At 28.4% G+C, this 27,044-nt stretch overlaps 3 protein-coding genes across 3 annotated transcripts; 1 reads left to right on the forward strand and 2 right to left on the reverse strand.

Moving 5' to 3' along the window:
- Positions 1-3,269: 3,269 nt before the first annotated feature.
- LOC105848654 (transmembrane protein 186) lies at positions 3,270-4,172 on the reverse strand. The gene has a single exon (XM_065800851.1). The coding sequence runs from the start codon at positions 4,091-4,093 to the stop codon at positions 3,383-3,385; it is 711 nt and encodes a 236-aa protein (XP_065656923.1). The 5' UTR covers positions 4,094-4,172; the 3' UTR covers positions 3,270-3,382.
- LOC100214288 (protein lin-52 homolog) lies at positions 4,171-5,187 on the reverse strand. Its single transcript, XM_065800852.1, has 2 exons — positions 4,876-5,187; positions 4,171-4,545 (listed from the first exon to the last, which is right to left on the reverse strand). Exons 1-2 carry the CDS (start codon positions 5,038-5,040, stop codon positions 4,360-4,362), a joined length of 351 nt encoding a protein of 116 aa, XP_065656924.1. The 5' UTR covers positions 5,041-5,187; the 3' UTR covers positions 4,171-4,359.
- A 4,837-nt stretch (positions 5,188-10,024) lies between these two features.
- Positions 10,025-10,997, forward strand: LOC136082520 (zinc finger MYM-type protein 5-like). The gene is made up of 3 exons (XM_065801926.1): positions 10,025-10,061; positions 10,132-10,585; positions 10,637-10,997. The coding sequence occupies exons 1-3, from the start codon at positions 10,025-10,027 to the stop codon at positions 10,995-10,997; spliced, it is 852 nt and encodes a 283-aa protein (XP_065657998.1).
- The last annotated feature ends 16,047 nt before the right edge of the window (positions 10,998-27,044 follow it).

Here is a 27,044-nt window from a genome sequence, read left to right on the forward strand (position 1 = left end):
TCTGCAAAAGATAATACTCCTCGAAAGGTGGTTAAAAAAATGACTAGTGGTACAAAATGCTCAAAGGAAGTAAAGAAAAGCTTGCTTTTTAGCGAAGTGTTAAAGACACAAATACAATCAAATTTTTCTACTGAGAGATGTATTAATAAAAAAAAGGTTTTTGCCAGGGTATTAAGCAAAAAGATAATAAAGAAGTACAGACTTCAAAGAAGCCTTAACAATCTTACTTCGAGATATATCTTACCACGCAATCCATACCATACACATCAACTCTCAAATATACTGAAACAATGAAAACTTAAGATGGAAGTAAAAAACTTTTTAGAAAAAGATAGTTCTAGTAGGCTTTCTGCTGGGAAAAAAGAAACAATAACAAGAAAAAAACTGAAAAAACAGAAAAGACTATTGAATGATACAATGTTAAATTTGTATAATGACTTTAAACAAACAAACGAGTTCAATTCAACATCTTATAGCACATTTTGTAAATTGAGACCCTTTTCGGTAGTTCAACCAGACTTCCGTAAACGAGATACTTGTCTTTGTATTGACCATGAGAATTTTGCTTTGGTTCTTGAAAAGTTGTATACTTTAAAGATGTTGGCATATAAATATCCCACTGACTTGCTAAAAAGTATAACATGTGATGGCAAGCTGAGAGAATTGTGCCTATAAAAGAAAATACTCCACTATGCTGTTTAAACAAAAAAATAGTTGGTAAAGAATTTGAGAATGAATAAGCAACTTTTCCCCAATGGTCTAAAAAAATAGTTGAAGCTTTGTTAAAAGGTAAAATGAAGACATGTTTTAAAACTGTAAAAGAAGAGTTAACATTAACTAAAAAACAGCTGTTTTTACATTTTATTAATAACATGTTGGAAAAGTTTATGAGGCATGTATGCAATGTAAAACACCAGTACAAAGCTACATCAGAAATAAAAAATAACTTGGGGCCTAGGGATATTTTCATTCATTGTGATTTTTCAGAAAATTACAATTGCAAATACTCAAAAGAAATTCAATCGCTCCATTTTAGTGGATCAAGAAACCAAGTGTCAATCTATACAGTTGTGGCATACTATTACAGTATTTCTGAAAACAAAACAAAGGCCAAATCTTACTTTACATTTTCAGATAACAGGCAACACGACTTTGTTGGGATCTGTGCACATTTAAAGCCTGTTATTAATGACTTGAAAGAAAAGCTGCCTATCATTGAAACAGTTCATTTTCTTAGCAATAGTACTTCTCAACAGTACCGAAACAAGTCCATGTTCTATTTGCTAGGTACTTTTTTTCGAAAAGAGTTCGGAGTTAAAATAATGAGATGGCATTTCACAGAAAAGAGGCATGGAAAAGGTACTCCTGATGGAATAGGGGGATGTATCAAAAGAACGGCAGAATAATAATACAAGGCAGAATAATAGGCCAAGGGAAAGATATTCCTGATATTAATTGTTTGGTTGAAGAAATAAAAGAAAAGTCTCCAAGTATAACCATCTATACTATTAAAAAAACAAATTTCAATCTCTATGAGAAATGTTTACCCAAAAACCTAACAACTTTCAAGGGGACTTTACAAGTTCATGAGGTGTTTTGGAGTTCCAAAACACCTCATGAACTTGTAAAGTCCCCTTGTATATGAGAAGGCTGACATGCACTGAATGTGACAATGGTACAAAATGCAATCACTATAGTATTGGAGAAGTACTAATCCCTACTGAATCTTTGACAGATCTTTATCTTCGTATCCTTTTAATGTATAAATTTAAATTGGCTCATATTGAATATTGCAAACTTTTGCATTGCTTAAATGTTTTAGGTATTGTATTTTCATAAAATATTGAAATAAGTTGTGCATCAAAAACCTTATTTAACTGTTATTTAATTTTGTAATTTTTTTTTATAAATAATTTTATTTGCTTCTGTTTTAAGAAATTCCTTAACATACTTTACCAGGTCAACGATTGTTGAAAAGGAAGTAAGCACTTGCTGAAGGAACAATATCCTAAGGTTTGGCACAAGAAAACCAAGGCCCAAGTAAATGTAAAAAGAAAAAGACAAGACTAAGTTATCACAGTGTTTACGGCGATAGTGAGGAGGACAGCTTGTCTATTACTTTAACATTACTTATAGCTGTTACAGCATAAGTGATATTACTCTTAACGTCACATCTGTGGTAAAGTTGTCATGTCTGTGGATTACGCTATAAGTTTTTAATTTTTTTTTAGTAAACTGACATTTAACGAGTTGTGTGGTTACTTTCAAATGATTAAATATACTCAAAGCTATAACCACAAAAAATTTGGTTTAAAAAATTTAATATTTAATTTTTATAAAATTAACTATTCAAAATGTTACTTTTCAGGAGAATGACCCATATACTCATTTGCAATAGGGTGATTATTAAAACAACATAAATGAAAATATTTGTTGACACTCCAAATGAATAGCACTAATATGTTTTGCATAACAAAATGGTATTAAACTTTTTTTAATAATTGTTAATAGAAGTTAATGAAGACCCTTGAACATTTGAGAGTTTCTAATATTAACAAAAAAAAAAAGTTTATATATATATATATATATATATATATATATATATATATATATATATATATATATATATATATATATATATATATATATATATAATTAATTAGTAAAAAACACTTATCTAACTTTTATCTTCGACTTGGAGTTTCACCATTGCTGGATCATCAGGAAGAGAACTCTTCCTGATGATCCAGCAATGGTGAAACTCCAAGGCGAAGATAAAAGTTAGATAAGTGTTTTTTACTAATTAATTATTGCTCTGTTCTTTAAGAACATTGAGCACTCTATTTGTAAAATACACTAACATAATTTACATATATATATATATATATATATATATATATATATATATATATATATATATATATATATATATATATATATATATATATATATATATATATATATATATATATATATATATATATATATATATATATATATATAAATATACAGCAATGTATAGTGTAAAAAAATCTTTTCATTTAATAATGTAGATTCTTTTAAATTATTTTACAGCAAAAGGTTTACATAATAATAAATTATTATTATATAGTTCTTAAAAATATTGTAATGTTTAATAATTTTTTACAGGAAATATATTTATAAAACAACTTCAGAATTTTTTACGTCGAAATTAAGTAATTCCGTATTTGCCCTTCACCTAACTTTATTTCAATATATCATTAGTAACATTTTAAACAGACCTGAATTAGCAGCATGAAAAGTCTCACCCTTAACAAGGTAAAATAAAATAAAAACTCCAAAATTTTTCTAAATTAATTGTGTAAACTATTAAAAAAACAAAACAACTTTGTTTAAAGTTTCACAATGATGGAATTCCTAATAATCTATTAAAACGTTCACGATCAAATAACTTTCCATATCTTAACGAGTATACATACTTACAGGTCTTTTTATTTCCTTTATCAATATGAAACTTTTGAAAAACATTTTCAAAATCATTATTTTCCATAAAATCACTTGTTGGAATAACTTTTTCTATTTCAATATATTCCTCTATTCGCCTTCCATAAAATGATAAATGAGAGATTCTAATAACATCGTCATGTTGATTAACTGCAAGTTGTCCAACAACTTTAGTAGCAAAATAACTATAGATGATAAATAATAACGCTGTACCTAAAGAGCTTGCAGCAGCATATACTAATGTAACATCAGATATGTGACCTTCCAAATGCATAGAATACAAAGGGTAACCGACAGCAGCCATAATGGCTAGCTGGTACATTTTAAATCGAGATATTATTCCTAAAATTTTTATATGTGGAAATGTATATAAAACATCCCATTTAGTGTTCAAGTCTGATATGCATCTGGTATTTATATTATACATAAAGTTTCCTTTAAAATTTCCATTTGCTGAAGATCGACAATGCAGTTCTTTTTTTTGAATTATAAAAACACTGTTTAAAAAATTGTGTTCTACAGTTTTTACAGAAAAAAACTTCATTGAATTAGAATGTCGATGAACAACTTTGAAAGTATTTTTTATTGTTGAGACAAACAAAAACATTTTTAATTATTCAGCTATATAAAGAAAAATTTATTTTTGCAACATAAAATAATTTCAAAAATTTTAAAAATAATTACTTAATTTTACTTAAATATATTAAAAAACAAATGATGAAAAATAATTTACAAAAAAAAATTAAGAATAAACTATAAATTTTAGAATAAATAAAAAAAAATTGAATATTAAATTTTGGTCCATTAATTTTATTTATAAAAATATTTATAAATAAAATAAGTCCCATGTCTTTTAAAGTTTATTCAGCATATTTATTTTCCAAGAATATTCAAGTATTTACCACGAGTCATTTCTTTGGCTTCTTCAATACCAAGTTGATAAGCCTGATTCTTTAGTTCAAGAAACCGCTCCATGATTTGTGGAACAGATAAACTACTTAGTTCATCAATTTTTTCTAAATCAGCTTCAGTTAATTCATCCTGCTTACCATCAATATCCTTGAAATTAATTTTTTATTTAAGTTATAAAAAACTTTAAAAAAACAAAATAAAGTTTTTAGATATTAAACAAAGTATAATTTTTATACTATTTTTGTTTTTTTGAAAAAGATGTTTTGTATTCATTATATAAAATGATGTAATATGTTTCAATTTGTAATTAACTTTAACTATTTATATAACGTTTTTGAAAATCTTTTTATTCATGCTTTCCTTAGAATATTTTATAAAGTTAATGACTAATTTTTATTTCTTTTTTTTACTTTATTAAATTACTTTTAATAAATAAGTAATAAGTTAAACGAGTATGGTATTTCAATTTAGACTTACAAGTATAGTACTTTTAGTTTGAGAAGCTTTAAGCAATGCTGAGAACGAAGTAACACCAGGCATTTGTTCTGGCCATAATTCTGGAGAACTTTGATCAATTCGTTCAACTTTACAGCTCAATGACTCAATTTCAAATGCTTGTGATTCTTTTTTTGAATTTGACATGTTAAAATATACACCAAAAAGGATTCTAAAATAAGATTTTCTTGTAAAAAAGGATTCCCTTCTACAAGAGATTTTTCCTCAAATTTGCTTTTTACTTTATGCCATAATTTATTACCATTATTGAATATAAAAAATATTTTTATATCTAAAAATAAAATAATAAAAAAAAAGTAGAACAAAAAAATATAATTTGAAAAAAAAAGATATATATATATTCAAAGATTTATATATATAATTTCAGAAGCAATAGATTCATGTGATATAGAACTAATAAAAATACTGAATAGTAATTTTACTCTTTGAAGTAAATAATCTATCCTTTGTTTATATTAAATTAAAATGAAATAGTAACAAGCTTGCCAATTTGGCATTCTAGGTGATAATTACAGCATAAAATCACTATCCATTGCAGCAGGTTTAATATTTACTGAGCAATAAATTAAAAATACTAATGGTCTATGGTCAGATAAAATAACATCTGGTTATATTGAAACATTTGCTATTAACTTATCAACAGATTGGTTAAATAGGATGTAAACTAAATATGAAATATTCTTACCATCATTACTAACATATGCAAAAGCATTATTTAGCCTGTTCGTATCAGAGTTTGCCAAATTATTTTTGGCAGCAAGGTTAAAGAATTTATCATACAATCTTGACCCTTCATAGCAACTAAAATCACCTGCGATAATAATGTAAACTGCCTCTGCTTCTACTATAATAGCATTTAATTTTGAGCATACATCCATATAGATGTTAAGGCTCTCCTCATTGTTGTAGTCAACAGGCATGAATACATTTCACAGTACAGCATCACCTCCATAAGCCCTAAGCCCTTCCAATCAATACATTTGATATGTTAACTGCAGTCAATCCGATTCCATAGCTAATGTTCTTGTAATAACACAAGAACATCAAGTTGTCATGTTGTAGGACAGCCTCATAGTAATCGCCTATTGTGACTAGACATGGGTTATACTCTGCTTGTTTAATTTTCAACAGCAACTAAATGGTCAAGTACGGTTCTTGTGTTCATTAGATTGTTTTTCAAACGAATTGCCTTACTTTGGCACGAATTGCTTACTTTTGGCACTTTGCCTTACTTTGGCACTTTGTGTTCATTAGATTGTTTTTTAAACGAATTGCCTTACTTTGGCACGAAGATATGCTACTTCTTGCATAAATGTACTTACATCAATATTGTGTACCAACTGGATGTAACCTTAATAGGTCACATGCACAAAAAATAATTAGTTCATTCAGTGGGTCCAAAGTTTTTCCAGGACCTATCTAATTCCAGGACTTTTCCAGGTTTTCAAGGATTGCTGGTCATGTTGTGTATACATATTTATATATATATATATATATATATATATATATATATATATATATATATATATATATATATATATATATATATATATATATATATATATATATATATATATATATATATATATATATTAGGGGTGCACTGATGCATTGGCATCAGCCTGCCAATGCATCAACCATTTTGCAGCTGCATCGGCATCAGTCTTGGTAATCATCGAACAATGTTAATTGTTTTCAAAAATCAGTTTTTTATTTTTATGCTTCTATTTTGTATACAAAAATATAACTATTCCATAAAAGAAAATGCATATATAAATATATATATATATATATATATATATATATATATATATATATATATATATATATATATATGTATATATATATATATATATATATATATATATATATATATATATATATATATATATATATATATATATATATTTATGTATGTATATATATATATATATATGTATATATATTTATATATGTATATATATTTATATATTTCTAATTATACTCTAGGAATTAAACTTAGAAATAAAATTTAATAAAAAATAAATCAACAATTAGCAAAGCTTTAAGCAAATTTTAGCAAATAAGCAAGCAATAAAATAGACTGTTTACATTAAATTTGAAAAAAAATCATAATTTACCTATTATTAAAAATTAGACTACAAATTTAAATTAATGACCAATGTCGATGCATTGGTATTGCCCAGTATCAATCTGTATCAACCGACCAAAAGTAGGCATTGTGCACCCTTAATTTATATATATATATATATATATATATATATATATATATATATATATATATATATATATATATATATATATATATTAGGGGTGCACAATGCCTACTTTTGGTCAGTTGATACAGATTTTATATATATATATATATATATATATATATATATATATATATATATATATATATATATATATATATTCTGATAAGCATAAACTTTTTTAAGTTTATGCTTATCAGAAAAGAATGTTTTGCAAAGAATTGGGGTGGTTGGAACTTGGGAACAAAAAAACCCTAATTTTAGGGCCCACCCAACCCTTAACCTGGGAGCAATGAGTTTATAAAATATTTTCTTTACTATTTTTATCTAAACTTATATTTATCAACTAATTTCAAGTTTCATGCAATAATCTCTAAGTGTTCAGTTTTCATGACCCTGCAATGTTTACAGTCCCCTCAAATTGAGGAGGGGGGAGGGGAGAGATAAAACTTTATATGGTCATTGTTTTTGAAAAATAAATTTTAATTTTTTTATTGATAAATGATTTACATGATCATTTCAGGTTAAGTAAGCACGACAAGAAAATAAAAAAAATTAGCAAAAAAACTATAAGTAAAAGAACTTTTTAAATAAACTTTTCGTATTTTTTAAATCTATTGAAAATAATAATATGATAAAAAATATATTTGATAATATAAAAATAAATTTAACAATATAAAAAATAAAATAATAATACAAGTAATAAATAAACTTTGAAAGTTATGCACGGGGTGCATAAGGCGGGGAAGGATCATTCGGCTAAGTCAGTTGAATTCTTATAAATAAAATACCTAATGATTTAAAAAGATTTTCAAGTTTTAGTCGGTTTTTTGATGAACATAGCCCGGTAAACACATTTCAGTCAGTTGAATTTTCATTTTGAATACCTTAGACCACGGGCCATAGTATAAAAAGATGCTTTAAAGTTAACTTTCGTGGTGCAGTCGTGAGATCTAAAAAATTTCAATGTAAATGAGCGTTATAGGTTGTAAAGATTCTAAAATAAAAATTTATGAATTCAAAACCCTGCAGTTCTTGATTTATCGAGTTTCGAATAACCATTTAAACGATCTATCGATTTTTTTTTTGATTTTTTGTATTTACTAAAAAAAAAAAATTTTTTTTCTTTATAATGTAATTAGACTTTTAATTTCTAACGGTTTGAAGACAAAAAAAAAAAAATTTCAAACATTAACGAAGGTTTCACATTAGCGTGTTGTTATCGTTTAAAAGATATCGACTTTATTGATTTATAATCGATTTAGATAGTAAAACAACTTTTTACAATCTGATTCTCTTTAAAAAAGCGTTTTATTTATTTCTAAATGTTAAATCGAAAAACTATTACTTAAAAGAAATTGATTTATAGCAAGTACTTCTAATAAGCGTTTCTTCATATTTGTCACAATCATCAACACAATCGTCGTAAATATCGCCGTCAGCAGCAGAATCAGTGTTCTTTCACTTTGTTCAGTTACATAGATCTGAACACATTAAAGTCAATTTTGTGTACGAGCAGCTTTTAGTTTCACAACCAATTGTATAATTACACTTTACGAAGTTCAGTACACTTTCTAGCGCTAGTCAGGGTTAGCGCTAGATTTATAAACCATTGAACGAATTCTTCTTCACTAATTAATCTAAATTAAGTATATGGTCAGTTGCATTTTGTTCATTATATCTTTGCTCAACAGCTTAGCGAAGTAATCATGCATCTTTTGCTTCTGCCAGACTTCGATGTCGCACTCACCATTATTATATCATCTTAAAAAAGTCTTTTGATTATTCAAAACAATATATTAGTTATGAATAATAATAAACAAATTATGTAGCTATGTTATGTACCGCCCATATTCCAAGTTACTCTTATCCCGCCATTTCACAAGATAGCACAAAATATTTAAGATATTCAAGATAGCACAAAATATTCAAAACTGAGTTTATATCTTGATTAAACATTCTCTTTTTCTATAGAAACACTATACCTACATAAAACAAACTTAAAAAAGGGCCTTTTATGGCTTCTAAAAAAAATAATCATTTTAATGGCTTCTAAAAAAAAAGGACATTTTATGGCTTCCTAAAGTATAGCTAAAACATTACTGATACAGTATTTCTTTTCAATAAAAGCCGTAAAAAATATTAAACTGTTAGTATTAAATTTTACAGGCATTACATTGGCCATCTAATTGTATCTTTTAGGTTCGAAGTGCGGTAATGAGTTCTAACCATTTTTCAAACTTTTATGCGTTTTAAAGTGTAATACATCTATGGTTAAATTTCTTCAGCTTGTAAATGCGCAGTTTTAAAGATATATCTCCTTTCAATTTACAATTTTCATTCTTAACATGCATGTTTCGATTCCTCGACCCCACATTTATTCTTTTCATTTTAATGTTTATTTATTTTGCAGAAGATTAACTCTAGAAAAAGAACCATAAACTCTAAAAAAAACTTAAAAATTATATTCAACAAATTACACAACAATATACAAAATCAATAAAAAATTTTATTATTCATAAACTAAATGTCAGCCGAGTGCAACAAACTAATCTATATTGTTCATGTAAGTGGAATCATTGGTGTGTTGAATAAGTTCTCAAAAAAAACCTATTAAAATTTCTGCATAAAAAGGACAAAATGGCTTTCTCTTGCAGAGGAAGGGAAACTGTGGCAGAGAAATCTCTCAATTTTGTTGGAAAAATGTTTTATTCAAAGATCTTTATGCTACAGCTAGACATATAGGAAACATTTACTCTCCATTTTATTATTTAAAATGTTACCAAAAATTTTCCAACAAAGTCCTATTTGTGGAAAAAAAAAAAAAGAATGAATCTAAACCTTTCAAATCTTTCATGGAAATATTTGCGAAAAAACAATATTTGTTAGAAGGTAAAAAAGACTAATGTGAAAATAAACTTGTTATTACTAATAAAAAAATAATAATTTGTTTATTTTGTAGTTGCTTCAAAAAATACCAATGTTCCTCCTTCAAACCCAATTTCTTCTACAAGTACTGCATCAACCTTTGCTGTATTGACTGACATCTCTGCTTCAAGTAACACAGTTTCTACAGAAATTATTTCAGAAGTAGAACAAGAAATAGAAATGAGTCATAATGGAATTTTGCAAGAGTTGCATGCAGATATAGAAAAAGATAATTATGATCAAGTCAAAGAATTAAGAAAAATCAAGTCTCATCATGATATTGGAATGTGGCCAATGACAATTTACTCATCTTTTCGAGATACAATGGTACAAATTGGAACAGAGTCATTCCAAAATCAAAACTTCCCTTTCCCAACTGATGAAGAAAAAAAGAGAACATTGTCTAAGAAATGGTTTACACGTACACTTCACAACGGACAAAAAGTCTTACGAACATGGTTATGTTATTCTCCTACAAAAAATGCCTTGTTTTGTTTCTGCTACTGCCAATTTAATTGAAAATCTAATTCATCTGCAAGAAGCAGTTTTGATCTTGAAAACGGATTTTCACACTGGAAGAAGCTTAATCCACGAATTCCAAGTCATGAGGGAAGCTCCGCTCATCGTTCGGCATTTTTAAAGTGGAAAGAACTGGAAAGAGGCTTCAAAAATGGTGGGCTAACTGATGACCAGCTTCAGATTCAAGTCACTAGAGCTGCTCAGCAATGGAAGCAAGTTTTAGAGCGCGTTACTTCAGCAATTCAAATGCTTGCCCAGCAAAATTTAGCATTTAAAGGTCATAATGAGTCTCTACAACCAGATGAAAACTCTGGAAATTTCCTTGCTATTATGAAGTTTCTAGCCAAATTTGACCCATTCATGAAAGAACATTTAGAATAAGTCAGCTTAAAATCTGGTTCTTTATCATATTTCTCTCATGGAATTCAAAATGAACTAATTAATCTGTTTGGTTCAAAAGTACGTAAATCTATAATACTTAATGTAAAAAATGCAAAGTATTACGGCATCATTTTTGATACAACTCCTGATTCATCACATGTTGAAAAAATGTCTCAAATTATTAGATATGTTGATATTGAAAGAGGCAAAGTCACAGTGTAAGTAGTTTTTTTAGACTTCATTCAAATTCATGGTAAATCGGCTGAAGCTATTACAACGAAAATAACATAAAGCTTAATTTAGATGGATTGAATTTTCAAGATTGCAGGGGCCAATCCTATGAATATCAAGCAACTATGGCAGGAGCTTATTCTGGAGTTCAAAAACAATTATTAGACTTGAATTCATTAGCAATATTTATCCCTTGCAACAATCACTCTTTAAATTTTGTTGGGGTCCACGCTGCACATGTAAGTAGTCAAGCTGTTACTTTTTTTGGCGCATTGGAAAAATTATTTGTTTTTTTCTCATCATCAACTCATAGATTTGGGGAGTTTTGAAGGAATATGTAAAAATAACAGTAAAAAGCCATTCAGATACAAAATGGAGTTCAAAAGCAGCTGCAGTTATCTCCATATCAACTCAACTTAAGGAGGTGTTGGCAGCTTTGGAAATGTTACGTGATTCTTCTGGAAAAACGCTTGACTCACGAGGTGATGCTGGACTTATTCTTTCTTCCATTTGAAGATTTGAATTTGTCGCTCTTTTTTACTTCTAGTCTGAAATTGCTTCCTTTAATTGACCAAATTCAAAAGTGCTTACAATGTAAAGAAATTACTTTCCTTAATTCAACTAGGCAAGCCAATTTCCCTATTTACCCCGGGCGGCAAAATTCCTAAATCCATCACTGAGCACTAATGTTCAGAACTATGTAACTGCTTTAAGTGTGAGAATACTGCTTCTCCTGAAAACAACAATGTTTATGATGTTGGAGTTGATGATTACTACGAAGAATTATTTGAAGAAGAATTTTTATTAAAATACACCAAACTCATTATTTTTAACTAATATTTTTTAATTTTAATATTTACATATAGTTCAAAACACTTTTTAAAAAGAAGCAGGTTGTAGGCTATTAGTTTATTGTTTAAATGGAAAATAAATTGATAAAGTCAATTATTTTACACGACAACAGCAATTTAATACAAAACATCTTTCCTTAATACTTTAATAATAGTATTTTTTACGTGAAAAAATTGCAAAATGATAACTTAACTAAATATTGGAGAGAATTTTATTATAAAATAGTTAACACCAAAAATCAATATATTGTAAGTGATGGATTCTCAAAGTCTGCTAGATCAAAAACAGCGAGAGGTACACCATTAAAAATTAAAGCAAAGAAAAGACTAATCTTAGTAGAAGAAAAAAAAAAATATTGAGAAACGTTAAACTTGTGCAAGGACAGAAACAGGTATGCAAAAGTAATAATGAATGATTTTTTTTTTTTTTTTTTTTAATTTTTATTTTAGGTGCCCCAAGACGTCCTAACGGTCTTGTCACAGAACACCGCGGAAGTGCATTTAACCAGGAAGTTCACGCCTCCTTCATTACCGTGACGCAAAAATGATGATAATGGATGCACAACCAAACAATTAACTTTTTGAAAGAACGTGGCTGAATCCTGTTTACTATAACTTGGATTACTCACGCATTGTAAAATTGGGCATTACGTCACGAGTTTAGCAAAAAAAAAAAACAATTTTTGCAAAAAAAGTATAAAAATGCACCAACTTAAAAACCATGGCATATTTTTTTTTATAAACGCTTTTTATTTCAAATTAAAAAATTATAAAAGATAAACCTTGTTAAATAAATGTTTACATTAAATGAAATAAAGAATATTATTATTAAAATATTGTTAATGACTTGAAATCACTTTTTTGTTTTTAGCGATTTTTACTGAAAATCTGTCTTTGGCCAACTATATTTTGATAATATAGCGACATTCTTGATACTTGAAATTTGGAAAACATATAAATTAATGTCTGTTTTAACATATTATTAAGTTACTCGGTTAATTTTATTACAAAAACTTGCTTTTTAAAGCATTTATATATTTAGTTTTATGATTTACAAGTAAATTAAATTTAAGTAAAGTTTTTTGCTTTGAAAATGTTCTAAGAATGATCATATTACATATTAAACAACAGAAATATATATTTTATGATTATTTTTGCTAAATAGTAACATTAAATTTTTCAAAATCAGTTAAGTTTGTTATTTCTGCGTACTTATTTAAAAATTACAAAAAGTTTTGACACATTATTAAATGTTAAAGAATAAAACATTTTGTTGGTGTTTAAATTCTTTTTACAGAACAAAATTTTCTGTAATATTTCAAAAGTTATACAAGTTTTAGTAACACCCCTTAAGCTAATAATTTGAAAAAAATAACAAGAAGCCGTATGTCCACATTAAAACAGCCGTGGTAACTGTGTATTTGATGTTAATGATAATGAAATAATCTTTCCAACGAAATTAAGAGAATTTTCTGCAACACTTTCCATTCTACTTGCAATTTAGCTCTTTTTATACATAGACTTGCATTCGTTCTTTTTTTATTTAAACTAATTCCATACGCCAGTGATTCCACTTAAATTAATAAGACTGTACAAAGTGTGGCACTTTTGCGGACATTTTGCTTATGGAATTCAAAAACATTGTTGATGTTTATTTTATGGAATATAATTTTCATAAAATGTCTTTTTTTATTGTCTTCTGTAAAATACACAAACATTAAATCGACTTGAAATTAAAATGGCGTAAAGGAATCGAAACACACAATAAAATTAAAAATTTTAAATTTAAAACAGCTTTATCTTAAAAACTGCGCATTTACAGGCTGAAAAATTTAAACCATTAATTTATTATACCATAAATTATTATACTATTTTTAATTAAATTATTAAATTTATTATACCATTAAATTTAAACCATTAATTTATTATACCACAAAAAGCCTAATAACTTGTTAAACGGTAAGAACTCACGACTGCATTACGAAACTGAACGATACAGTTAGATGGCCTGTGGTCTACCTTTCTTTTTTTTCTTTTCTTAGCCAGCTCATTTTACTCGTAGAATTCGGCAGATCACATGCATTTCAAATTATAAGTTAATCTTAGAAAGAATCAATAGTTTAAAGACTCAAGTCTTGGGCATAAATGTTTTTTGTGTGTTAGGTAGTAAACGTCTTACCAATAAAAAAGCGATTTGCTATTTAAAATTAACTTATTTGGATTTCCGCAAGTTTAGGTGTTTAGGTACAACAAATAAATCACGTTTGATTTTGAGCCGGCGCTCAAATCTTTATTGAATCCTTGTAATGTACCAACTGCTTTTAAAAAAATATATTGACCTCAAAACTAAAATTTACCAAACCCAAATGTGTCAAATACTAGACAAATTCCTAAAAACGTAACGTGCGCTTGAACGTGTATGCGCGTATTATACACATTCAACTTGCAAAATATTTAATGTAAAATGAAAAATGTTTTTATTAGCAATTAACTGTTTGACCCAAAAAACTATTATTTCAAGATATAACATGTTTATTAACGTTATTTGTCAAAATTTATTGAGTTTTAGTTATTTTTTTTAGTTAATAATATTTTAGTTAACTTGGCTTTAAATATCTGTCTTGATACTATCACACTACATGTAACTATATTATCATACTGAATGTAACTGTAAAAATTACATAGATTATGATACCGTCATACTCTATTTAACTTTAAAAACGTAACAAGGGTACTCCCATTTTTCTTTTTTTTTTTGTAATACCTAGTGGAAAACTTGTTAAAATATATGGCACTGTATAAAATGATGTCGAATATTGGGACTCAATAGTCCGATTTAAAATTCGCACGTTATAATTTTATTGAACTTCATGCCCCTTTTTATATATATACACATATATATACATATATATATACACACACACACACACACACACACACACACACACACACACACACACACACACACACACACACACACACACACACGAGATAATTAAACCCATAAATGTTATACAGATACGCATGTATTTAACATACATATATGCTCGTAACAGTGCATGCATTATAATCAAATGCATACACTAATTATAATATATATATATATAAATATATATATATATATATATATATATATATATATATATATATATATATATATATATATATATATATATATATATTACAGGACCGTAGGAACAAAAACTATATTAGGGTGAGGGGGGTGGGAATACTACTTGGTAGTCAAAATACAGTTAGTAGTAGGTCAAAAAATTTTGTCAAAAGAACTTCCAACGAAAATGCGGATAATAAGTTAGGTCTTTTCTATCCTGTTTTTTCTTTTATTTCTTAATTTGTAATTATTTGCTTTTTTTTAAAAACTAACATCAAAATAATTTATTCGAAAAATTATGGGGGAGGAGGGAGCAAATGACCCTGCTGCTTCCGTCCCCCCCCCCCAGGTTGCTACGGGTCTGTATATATTTATATATATATATATATATATATATATATATATATATATATATATATATATATATATATATATATATATTCAAATGCATATTAAAATTATTCTTTAAAATTCTATTCTTTAAAAGAAAAAACAAATCAAAAAAAAATATCAAAAAATTCAAGAAATATTCAAAAAAATTTTAATATATTTAATAATATTCTATTTGAAAAACTCCAGCCTAAGACTCTAATATCATTAAGTCTAATACGTTTGTTGTTTTCTTGTTATTTATTTGAAATGTTGATTGAATTATATTTTGAGTTAATTATAATAATAATAATAATAATTAGAGATTAAAGTGCCATTATTTACAACAATCACAATAGTGATGAAGTAATTCAGAAACGCTAAAACAAGTTGGCTATGAGTTTGAAAAAGCGTTTATAAAAAAATCATATTTTAGTCTTTTTTTTAATGTTTCTAAAGAGGTTGAGTTTCGCGTGTTGATAGATAAACCATTCCGAATTCGAGGAGCAGTCATACAAAAAGAATTTGAGCCCAGAGAAGTTTTTTGTTGACGACGTGTAAGTTGACAACTGTCTAATGATCTAGTATTTTGTTTTGAAGTTTGGACTTCTAGGAGTTCAAATAAATATGCAGGAGATTTAGATAATAAAATTTTATATGTGATAACTGATATCTTACAGATTATTCGTTGATTTATTGGTAACCAACGAAGAGTGAATTTAAATGAATAGGAGAATGGAAAACGATTCGAGATAAGCTTTTTTGAATTCGTTGCAGTTATTTAATATTTTTTTGATAAGTACCAGATAAAAGACTGTTACAATAGTCAAGCTGAGAGTTAACAATGCCACATGCAATTGTAATTGCAACTTCTTTAGTCAGACATGGACGAATGTGGCGAAGTACACGAATATGGTAATTGCAGGATTTAGTAGTGTTGTTTTTGTGCTTGTCCATAGAGAGCGATGAATTTAGGGTGACACCAAGGATTTTTAATGAATTTATCGTAGTTAGTGTTGCTCCAGAAAAAATAATTTTTGAACCATTTTTATGCTTGCTAATTTTGTTTTCTAGATCCAAATAAAACAGCTTCTGTTTTGTTTGGGTTGAGCAGAAGTCCATTTTCTGGAAACCACTTTGTTACTGCATCAGCACACACATTGATTTGATTAATGCTATCTATGCCTGCGTTGATGACAGTATAAAGATGGGTATCATCAGCATATTGATGATGATTGGTACCGAGTTTATAATACGATATATAGATGAAACAAACATGGAAAATAGAAATGGGCCTAATACACTACCCTGTATTACTCCTGTTGAACTTGCTATTAGTCTAGATTTTGTTGATCCAATAGAAACAAAAGATTTTCGAGAATGCAAGTATGATGTCAGCCATTCTAGTGCAATATCTGTGACACCAAATTCATCTTTAATACGGGAAATCAGCAGGCTGTGATCAGTTGTATCAAATGCTCAATATTTGTCCAGAGATAGGAGAATAGTGTTCAAAGCATCATCAATGTTTAGCAGGATGTCATTGCATATCTTTAATAGTGCTGTTTCGGTTGAGTGATTCGATCTAAAACCAGGTTGTAAAGTATTGAAGTTAATATATTGAAATTAATATATTCGGTATAGTTTTTCGTCTGATCAGTTTCCAGTTTTTTTATCACAACGCTCCAGTTTACGACGTCTGATTTTTTTATTCTTGGCATCTGAAGATAGCCATTTATCATCATGTTTACCAGGTCGCATTGAATATTTCCGAATGGGTGCTAAATGATCGAGAACAGTTGTTATATTTGCTCTTATTTGTTCAGCATAATCATTCACATTATTTTTAGGTGATAAGCAACATGGTATTACTTGCAATTCTTTTATAAAGCATGACAAGTTTAGTTTTCTAAAGTTTCGTTTTGAAAACCAAACAGCTTTACTATTTGAAAGTTGATGATAAAGTGCAACCCGAATCATATAGTGATCTGAAATACCCTCATCAGTTATTTGAATATTGTTGAGTGAAATGTTATCATGTCGATTTATTACTAGATTAAGTAAGTTGGCTATACCGGTAGTAGATGATATGCGAGTTGGAGATTGAACTCTTTATATCATGTTGTAGGTCTCTAGAATCTCAGCAAGTCTTGGATTGCAGGTTGTTGGAGTAGTACCTGGGCAGTTAAAGTCACCATACAGAAGTACTTCTCCAGATAATGTTTGAAGTTTTTCTAGGAGATCAGATCATTCGAAAAAGAAAATACTTGTTGGAATGATTGGATTTGATCGGTAAATAGCAATAATATTGTAGATATTATTTGCAAGATTTAGCTTGGCAGATATACGTTCATAAGACAGGCAGGTAGACAATAACGAGAGCGGTTTGATATTTAAGTTGTTCCGGTATATTATTGCAACGCCCCCGCCACGATGATCTGATCTACAGTACTAAATTGTTTTAAAGCCTGTTGGGGCCATATCTTCTTGATTTGCAGTAGGGTAGTCTGACTTTATCCAAGTTTCAGTGAGTATAAAAATATCTAGAGAATGATTATGGACTATATCATGAATGAAAGCAGATTTTTTTATAGCAGATTGAACATTTTGAATACCCAAGTTTAATGTAGAGGATCTTTTAATTTTTATATATAAATTATGCTGATTTAATTTAAGTCCATTTGAGTTCACCTGATCGTATACCCCAATAACATTTTTTTCCATTGTGCACATTGTATCGTTGCATCCCATTTGTTCCCTCAACTTCATGAGCAAGTGCTGCGTTTCTAGTATTTCTAACTTTTCTGAGTTCACTGTCGAACAACCTCTCGTTTGCAGTTTTGTCTTTGTTAATAAAGATATTTTTGAAGTTGATATTACCATTTAACTTTTTGGAATATTTAATTAAAAAATTTTGAGTTTCTTTGTTCACCAATTCAACTAAGATGACCTTAGGTGGTCCTTCTGGTCTTTTAGCATTTTTAGTTAGTCAAATTATTCTTTTTGTATTTGTTATTAAAAAATCTGGTTTTATTACTTTTAGTAATGTTTAGATGGTTTTTTTATCATTTTCTTCATTAATTTGTTTGTCTAAAGTAGTATGATCAGCTACCCCACTTATAATGATGTTGTTTTCAATTCTTTTTTTATGATTAAACTCGTTTGTAATTTTTGCCATCATTACCACTTCAGTTTCTTTTTGTTTTGATTGATTTTGCTGAATTGATGTTGCTTGTGCATATGTGAATATTGATGTTGGTTTATTTGATGTTGCTGATGAGAAATTTATCTTTTCATCTTCAAGAATTTTAAGTCGTTTTAAAAGGTCAGAAACGATATATAATATTTTGCCACACCATTTATGCATATTTTTGGTAACTTCAGCAGATGCACTAGGAATTGTTGGTCGATTTGGCACTTCTAAGCATTCATAGTCAAACTCCATGCTTTTTTTTATATATATATATTATAAATATATGAGAGGGCTACCACGCTGAATAACAGTGTATTACCTCCTTAGTATATATATTAACCCTATTACACAGGGACTTGTAAACACAGTATTGCACTAAAAGATTATGTGTTTTTTCCCGTTATGTTTTGAGTATGTGTTTTTTCCCGTTATATTTTGAGTATTTCAAGTCACCACATATATGTAAACCTGAATATTGATTTTTTTTTAACAACTTATAGGAGTAATTGATTGAATCTATAATTTGCTTGTTATTTCCCTCACTATCACCTTCTACTCTATAGATACACCTACGAAAATTTTTTTCTTAAACTGTACAAACCGAGCACCATATTTACTCAATATTGTCATTATGTGAATAAATTTTAGCCAAATTAAAAGAACTGATGCTTTCATGACTACAAATGATGAATTTTCATGTCAATTTACTTAATGCAGATTTTGCAGAGTCTAATTACTCGAATATCATATCAAAAGGGCTAGTTGATAGTTCCTTCTGCAGCAAGTTTTCAGTTGCAGTTTTTGTAAATAACTAGTTCTTTCATTTTATTTTCTTTCGAACTCAGTTTGATCCTGATTAACGTATACTTTTTGAAAATTATTCAACATCTTAAACTTTATAGCTGCTTTCAAAAATTCTACTCTGTTTGCGTTGTTGGTTAATTCTACTAAACAGGACTGCTAGTGCATCGCTTTTCTGGGTTTGAAATGATGAACTCTTATGATTATATTTTTATTCACAATTATTTCTCTCAATAGATCATTAATCAATTTGGAGTCGCACTCTTTACAGATTTTAGTATCTATTTCTTTTCTCTTTTGGGACATTTTAAAAACAATAACATTACTTCCTCACTCTCCAATATTTTTATTTAAGGTAACAATTGCTCGTATGACTTGAAACTCTGATTTAAACTAATACTTCTTTTAGCAATTGAGGCCCAATTTTTCAAGTTACTTTTAGTGTTATTTAAAACTATCTAAAACTGTTATTTAAAGTGTTGTATAAAAATAGTGTTATTTAAAACTATCTAAAACTATCTGTTATCTAAAAATTATCTAAAACTGAAAGACGATTAATCAGATTTTGTTGTTTTATATATATATATATATATATATATATATATATATATATATATATATATATATATATATATATATATATATATATATATATATATATATATATATATATATATATATATATATATATATATATATATATATATATATATATTTATTTATTTATTATTATTATTTTTTTTTAGGTGCCCCAAGAAGTCCTAACGGTCTTGTCACAGAGTACCGCGGAAGTGCATTTAACCAGGAAGTTCACGCCTCCTTCCTTACCGTGACGCGAAAATATGTCCAGAGCTCGTTTCGAACCTGGATCTCCTGCTTATAAAGCAAGCGTTCTAAGTGGTTAGAACGCTTATATATATATATATATATATATATATATATATATATATATATATATATATATATATATATATATATATATATATATATATATATATATATATATATACATATATATATATATATATATATATACATATATATATATATATATATATATATATATATATATATATATATATATATATATATATATATATGTATATATATATATATATATATATATATATATATATATATATATATATATATATATATATATATATATATATATACATATACATGGGCGCCCGCAAGGGATGGGGGGAGGCATTTTCTGAATTTAGAAAAAAACTTCGTGTTTCTTATCCATCTGAGTGCCACAAAAGTTGTTACTATGTACAGTTTTGGTAAAACAAATTTTTTGAATCTTAAGCGGTACGGTTTCAATACAAACTTATTTTTGGTGATGTTTTGTTACAGTTTCAGAAAAAAAAATTAACTACTTGCTTCTACGGTTTCGGAAAAAAAATCGTAATATACCAGTACTATTAAGGTGTAAAAAAAAAATTGCTCAATGGTTGAAAACTGTTTCAAACAGTCAAAGTAAAAATATTGTGAAAAATGTAAACCCTAACCCTAACTCTAACCCCCTAACCCCTGACCCTAACCCTGACCCTAACCAATTGTTCAATCAATTTCAACTAAAATAATTGAAGTTTGATAAAATTAATTTTGATCACAAATTATGCGCAAAAAATTGTTGATAAAATAAGGAAATGAAATGATGACAAAATATAAAAAGATCAACAATAAAAGAAATTTTTTGTTCGCCAAAATCTATTTGCTTATTTTAGACTTTTCTTTAACTAAAGTATTTATTCTTTTAGTGCTTGTATTTAATATAAAGATAACGCGAAAAAGATCTCTCGAACGTAATGATAAACGCATCATCCTTACCTTCTTTGAGTCGCTGACTGATTACACAGGCCTGCAATGGTTTTCCTCGTTAAAATCTGAGTAACGTTTTTTATAGTTTCTGATGTGCTGAATACGAGAAAAATAATTAAAAAAATCCATCACGTCAGGATTTTTTGATATGGAATATTTAAGATTTTGCTTTAAAATGTTTGAGCGCCTACCTTTTGAAATGTCTAAAACGTAATTAATTTACTTCAGCTCAATTTTTATTTCATATAATTAGTGTAAGGGAACATAGAAATTAACGCCAATTAGTAATTTGTTAATGACTACATAATAAGTATTAGTAATTCGCATTAAACATGTCGAAAACGGGTCTTTTGGCTTAATTTAGTAATGAGCTCATTATTACATAATGATTTGGTAATATTAACTAATTGTAGTGAATATTATTAGAAAAGGGTGTAATTAAGATAAACCAAAGGATTTTTGTATAAGTACCCGCACTGATTTAGAAATTTAACAGTTGAAGTGCGCATCTTGCAACATAAACTTTAAAATGGCATCGCGAAGTTGTTTAAACTCTCCTAATTGTTTCTGTTATATTTGCGGGAAATTTATGTTGATAAAACAACGAAACAGTATTACAGACTTTGTAAAAAATATTTATAAAAGTTATTTTGGACTCGTTTTAAGTAACCAAGACAAAACTTGGGCACCTCATAAAATTTGTACGACTTGTTTATTAGAACTTCGCAAGTGGTCAAAAGGACAGAAAAATAGCTTTAAAATTGTTTCGCCTGTGCTATGGAGAGAGCCTAACGACCATGTTAAAGATTGCTACTTTTGTTGTTGTGACATAACTGGATACAATTCAAAAAATAAAAGGGACATAAACTATCCAAACGTGTCATCAGTTACGCTTGCAATATTTGGCGATTCAAAAATGGTGCAGCCCCCGGTTCCAGCTCTACAAATTGAAAATTCTGGCTGTGATATAGAGGAAGAGGATGTACACCAATCTGATCCTGAATTTCATGGAGATTCTGACGCTTGTCAGCTCTTTTCACAGTCACATTTAAACGACTTGACAAGAGATTTGAATCTTCCCAAATATGCAGCGGAACTCCTCGGATCACGATTAAAAGAAAGAAATATGCTGGCACCTGGTACTTCATTTTGATGGTACCGTCACAGAGAAAAAGATTTTCTTCCATTCTTTGCTGAAGATGAAGACTTAGTGTTCTGTAAAGATATTCAAGGCTTGACGAAAATGTACGACAATGAATACGATCCTAACGAGTGGAGATTGTTTATTGACTCCTCAAAAAGAAGTTTGAAAGCAGTTCTTCTGCTTCGTTACCTGTTGCACATTCTGTCCATTTAAAGGAATGTTATGGAAAAAATTTGGAAAAGCCTTTGACTAATATAGCTTATGAGCAACACGGTTGGATGTTGTGTGGAGATTTGAAAATCATAAGCATGCTACTAGGCCAACAAGGTGGTTATACAAAATACCCGTGCTTTCTTTGCGAGTGGGATAGCCGGGATAAACAACATCATTGAACCAAAAAGGAATAGAATCCAAGAACTGAACTAACCCCAGGATTCAAAAACGTACTTAAACAGAGTTTGGTTCCCAGAGAAAAAGTTTTACTGCCACCATTGCACATCAAATTGGGTATAATGAAGCAATTTGTGAAGGCTTTAAATAAAGAGGGGGAAGGCTTCAAATATCTGCATTCAGTTTTTCCATCTTTATCAGAAGCTAAGATAAAAGAAGGAATTTTCGTCGGCCCTGATATTAGGAAATTAATGTCGGATGAAAAGTTTGATGAAAAACTTAATGATATCGAGTTGCAAGCATGGCAGTCATTTAAGGAAGGAGTGACAAAATTTTTGGGGAACAATAAAAGCTCCGACTATAAAGAAATAGTGGCCAAAATGATTTCCAATTTGGGTGTAATGGGTTGTAATATGAGCATTAAACTTCATTTCTTAAATTCTCATATTGATTACTTCCCAGAAAATCTAGGAGCAGTTAGCGAAGAACAAGGCGAAAGATTTCACCAAGATTTGAAAGAGCGTGAAGTCCGGTATCAAGGAAGATGGAATACCAACATGATGGCGGACTATTGTTGGTTATTGAAGCGCGACGATCCAAACCGGAAATTTAAGCGAAAATCGCACAACCGAAGCTTCCAGGAGAAAAGGACCAGGTTCCACAAATGAAATTTAAATGTTATTTAGACTAGTGTTAAGTTGTTATTATATTTTAGTAGTTTTTTAAGTTAAAAATAATGTTCTGTTTTAAATATATATTTTTTTATGTGAAATCTTCTGTTTTTTTGCTATTTTCTATCTGTGCCTTTTTTGAAAAATCTGGAGGTGATAGAGAAAAACTAAGTACATATTCGTAATCAGCGCACCAAAATACCCTAGAATCAGCTATCAAATTCCAGAGAGGAAGTTATGACTCTCATTTTGCAGGCCTGTGTTATAACAGTATTTATATATTATAAATAAAAAAAGATTAAAAACGTTTTTTATAAAGGTGTTTTATGTTTACGATGTTATTTATTTTATATGAAAAATTGTAATATTGTTTAATCACCGAAATAAAAGTTGAAAAAAAAAAAAAAAAATCAAGAAACAGACAAACTTAAAGTGAAAATACTAGGTTAAATTATAATATTGGACTCTTTGTAAAATGTACCACAAAATTACCTACTGATCTTACGTATTGTTTGCTAACTGATCTTTAACAGCCTTATCCGCCCGACGATTTAAAAAGTGACACTTTTAAATACCTAGTATATTCTCGGGTTTTCATATTTACCTAGATAAAAAGGTGATTTGGGTATTTTGTGCCTAATTTCTTCAACCAGTTTAAAGGAATTTAAGGTGTCTTCATTACTTTTTCAAGAAGTATAAAAGTTTTACTGAATGTGGCAAAAATGATATCTGCTCAGCTTGGTATTGTGGGGCTCAGCGAGATTCTGAACATTTTGCATCGGCAATAGGAGATCTAAATAAAAATACTCGAAAAAAATTAAAAAAACATCATATAAAAAAGTTTTGCATTTAAAATTAAAAATGGAAAATAATCGCGACATTAATGTCGCAGAATTATTTGACGAGTTAAAAACTGAATCCACCCTTTAACCTTAAGAAATTCTTGAACGTCCTCTAAATGCCTTGAACTTTATAAAATCCAGTGGATTGCAAAATGCGGTTGCAAATATTTGGATTTCATTAAGAATAATGCTTACAATAACTTATGCTATACTACCTATCGAAATTGAAATAATAATACATAACCGAAATAATTTAAGACATAAGACATAACCGAAATAATTTAGAACTTTGCCGATTTAAAGGCTAGAAAAATTAACTTTTAGTATTGTATAATGTTTAAATTGGTTCCTGTTTAATTTTATAGATAAATGATTTAATTTCCTTACTTAATTAATCCCTTTAAAATGCAGAGCGTTAATATTTATTTTTTCACATCAGGTTTTATTATTAACTACCTAATTACTTACAAATAAAATTCATAGTTCATAAGGGGTGCAATTTAAATCCTTGCCCGGGGTGCTAGAGTTCCTTGGGCCGGCCCTGTAAAGATGAATAATAATATGACAACATTATTTAGTAGTATTAAATGAAAACCAATCCATTATAGTAGTAACAGTATTCAAAAAAAAATTAAGAAAACAAAACTTTAAGCATATTCACAATTTGCAAAAAACCCCGCTTTTTTACAAATATTTCTATAAAGTCATATTAATACGTAATTAAACTAACGTAACGGGTAACATAACGGTAAAACATAACGCCTTTCATAGACAAAACAAGGCCGTAGACAGCTAAGCATCTTTGAAACATGAAGAAAACTCCATATCTAAGTATATTCATATATATGAGGAATGAGGATGCTATGCAAAAAATTGCGGTGATTGGAGACTGGGAACCACAAAAACCCCAAAAGCTTAGCCCCCCAGCTCCAAATAGAGGGCACTAAGTCAAATTTATTATTTTTTTTTCAATCTTAAACTTAATTTATATTTATCGACGAATTTCAAATTTAATTCAATTATCTCTTGTTATTCGGTTTTTATGACCTTATATAGTTTACCCCCCTCAAATTGAGGGGGCTATAAACTTTATAAGGTCATAGAAGCCAATCAGCAAAAGATTATTAAATCAAATTTGAAATTCGTCGATGAATATAAATTAAGTTTGAGGTTGAAAAAAAAAATTTGACTTATTACCCTCCTATAGGATGGTCATTTTTAAGTTACCCTGTGCGACTTAAAAAATTTTTATTTTTTATTTTTTTGCTATTTAAATTAAAATAAAAGTTGAAAATTAAACAAAAATGTTTTGTTGCAATTTAAAAAAAAAAGGCTTTTATTTTTTGGCAAGCGCTTTATTATGCACTCGCCGAAGTTTTTGCGGGCGTGCGGGCGAGCGCGAAAGCGCTGGCTAAACGGAGAAGTCTGTGTTATGTAACCGTTATATTAGCGTTTATATATTTTACAGGGTAGTGAAGTATTTCTAACAAGTTTTATTTTTATTTATTCTTAGTAGAAAGTAATTATACACTTATCCACTTGCTTTCGTAGGTATAAGTTTATATATTTTAAATCTTTGAGTATTTAGAATTAAAATTTTTCATCTTAGATGGTGAGGGATTGTCCAAAAATTAAGTAACGCAATTTTTGACCGTTTTTTACCCCTAACCCCCCTCCACCTTGTCACAACATCGTAACTGTTTAGTAACAAGTATGAATAGTCACAAAACCACTAAACCCTACCCCGCTCCCCATCCTTCCAAAGCGTGACATAATTTATGAATGACCCCTTATACAATTTTGACGATATTTATTTGCATTACGGGCCTCTATGAAAAAAATAAGGTGGTAATGCACCACCTATATTTTCTTTGAGATCCATTCTGTTGTTTTTTTAATTTATATTATTCATTGATATTATTAGCGTGCTAACTCTTATCTAACATATTTTATTAAACAGCAAAATATATACTACTAAAAAAGAAAAAAAAATTAGGTAATAACACTTTTGTTCATATTCATACTAGGATTAGTAAATCAGTTTGTAATAGTCTTCGATTTCGAAGGAAAAACAAGAAATTCGTCTCGTGTTTTCAAAGTTATCTGAGGCAAAGATCAAATGATGGTATATTCGTTAGCTAACAAATATACCTTTGATTTTATTTATATAAGGTACATGAACCTTAAAAAAAGCAATATTGAAATCAGACTCAAAAGAGCAATGAAAAAAAAAGTTTAAACAGAAGTATTTTGTGATATCGTTTGTGGATTCATAAGAAATCGCTAGGACCCTAATTATAAACAACTGGTTGAAAAGCTTATGGAAAAATTTTAAGAAAAACTGGATTTTAAGAAAAATTTAAAAGAAACTGGGTTGTTGTAAAGATTTGTAAAGTTTAGGTTAAGTAAAACTGACACTTTTTTTTTCAAACGAAAATATTTTCTAATTTTTTCGCTTGATGGGAGTCATCAGAATTTGCACAAGGTGAGGTCCATGCTCTGTGTTGGTTTTATGCCATTTCTTTTTAAAGTCAGTTTTTATTCGGCTTTAATAATCACCCAATATTGTTCAGTTGGACGAAGTTCAGGACAATTTGCAGGATTGTGTGTTCT

Source organism: Hydra vulgaris, chromosome 07 (genome assembly GCF_038396675.1).
Source record: "Hydra vulgaris chromosome 07, alternate assembly HydraT2T_AEP".
Lineage (NCBI taxonomy): Eukaryota > Metazoa > Cnidaria > Hydrozoa > Anthoathecata > Hydridae > Hydra > Hydra vulgaris.

Coding starts and splice junctions, on each gene's coding strand:
- LOC105848654 (XM_065800851.1), bottom strand. CDS start 4,093: ATGTTTTTGTTTGTCTCAACAATAAAAAATACTTTCAAAGTTGTTCAT.
- LOC100214288 (XM_065800852.1), bottom strand. CDS start 5,040: ATGTCAAATTCAAAAAAAGAATCACAAGCATTTGAAATTGAGTCATTG. Junction 4,546..4,875: donor AAACTAAAAGTACTATACTT/GTAAGTCTAAAT, acceptor ATTAATTTCAAG/GATATTGATGGTAAGCAGGA.
- LOC136082520 (XM_065801926.1), top strand. CDS start 10,025: ATGGAAATATTTGCGAAAAAACAATATTTGTTAGAAG. Junction 10,062..10,131: donor AAAACAATATTTGTTAGAAG/GTAAAAAAGACT, acceptor TTTATTTTGTAG/TTGCTTCAAAAAATACCAAT. Junction 10,586..10,636: donor TCTCCTACAAAAAATGCCTT/GTTTTGTTTCTG, acceptor TTCATCTGCAAG/AAGCAGTTTTGATCTTGAAA.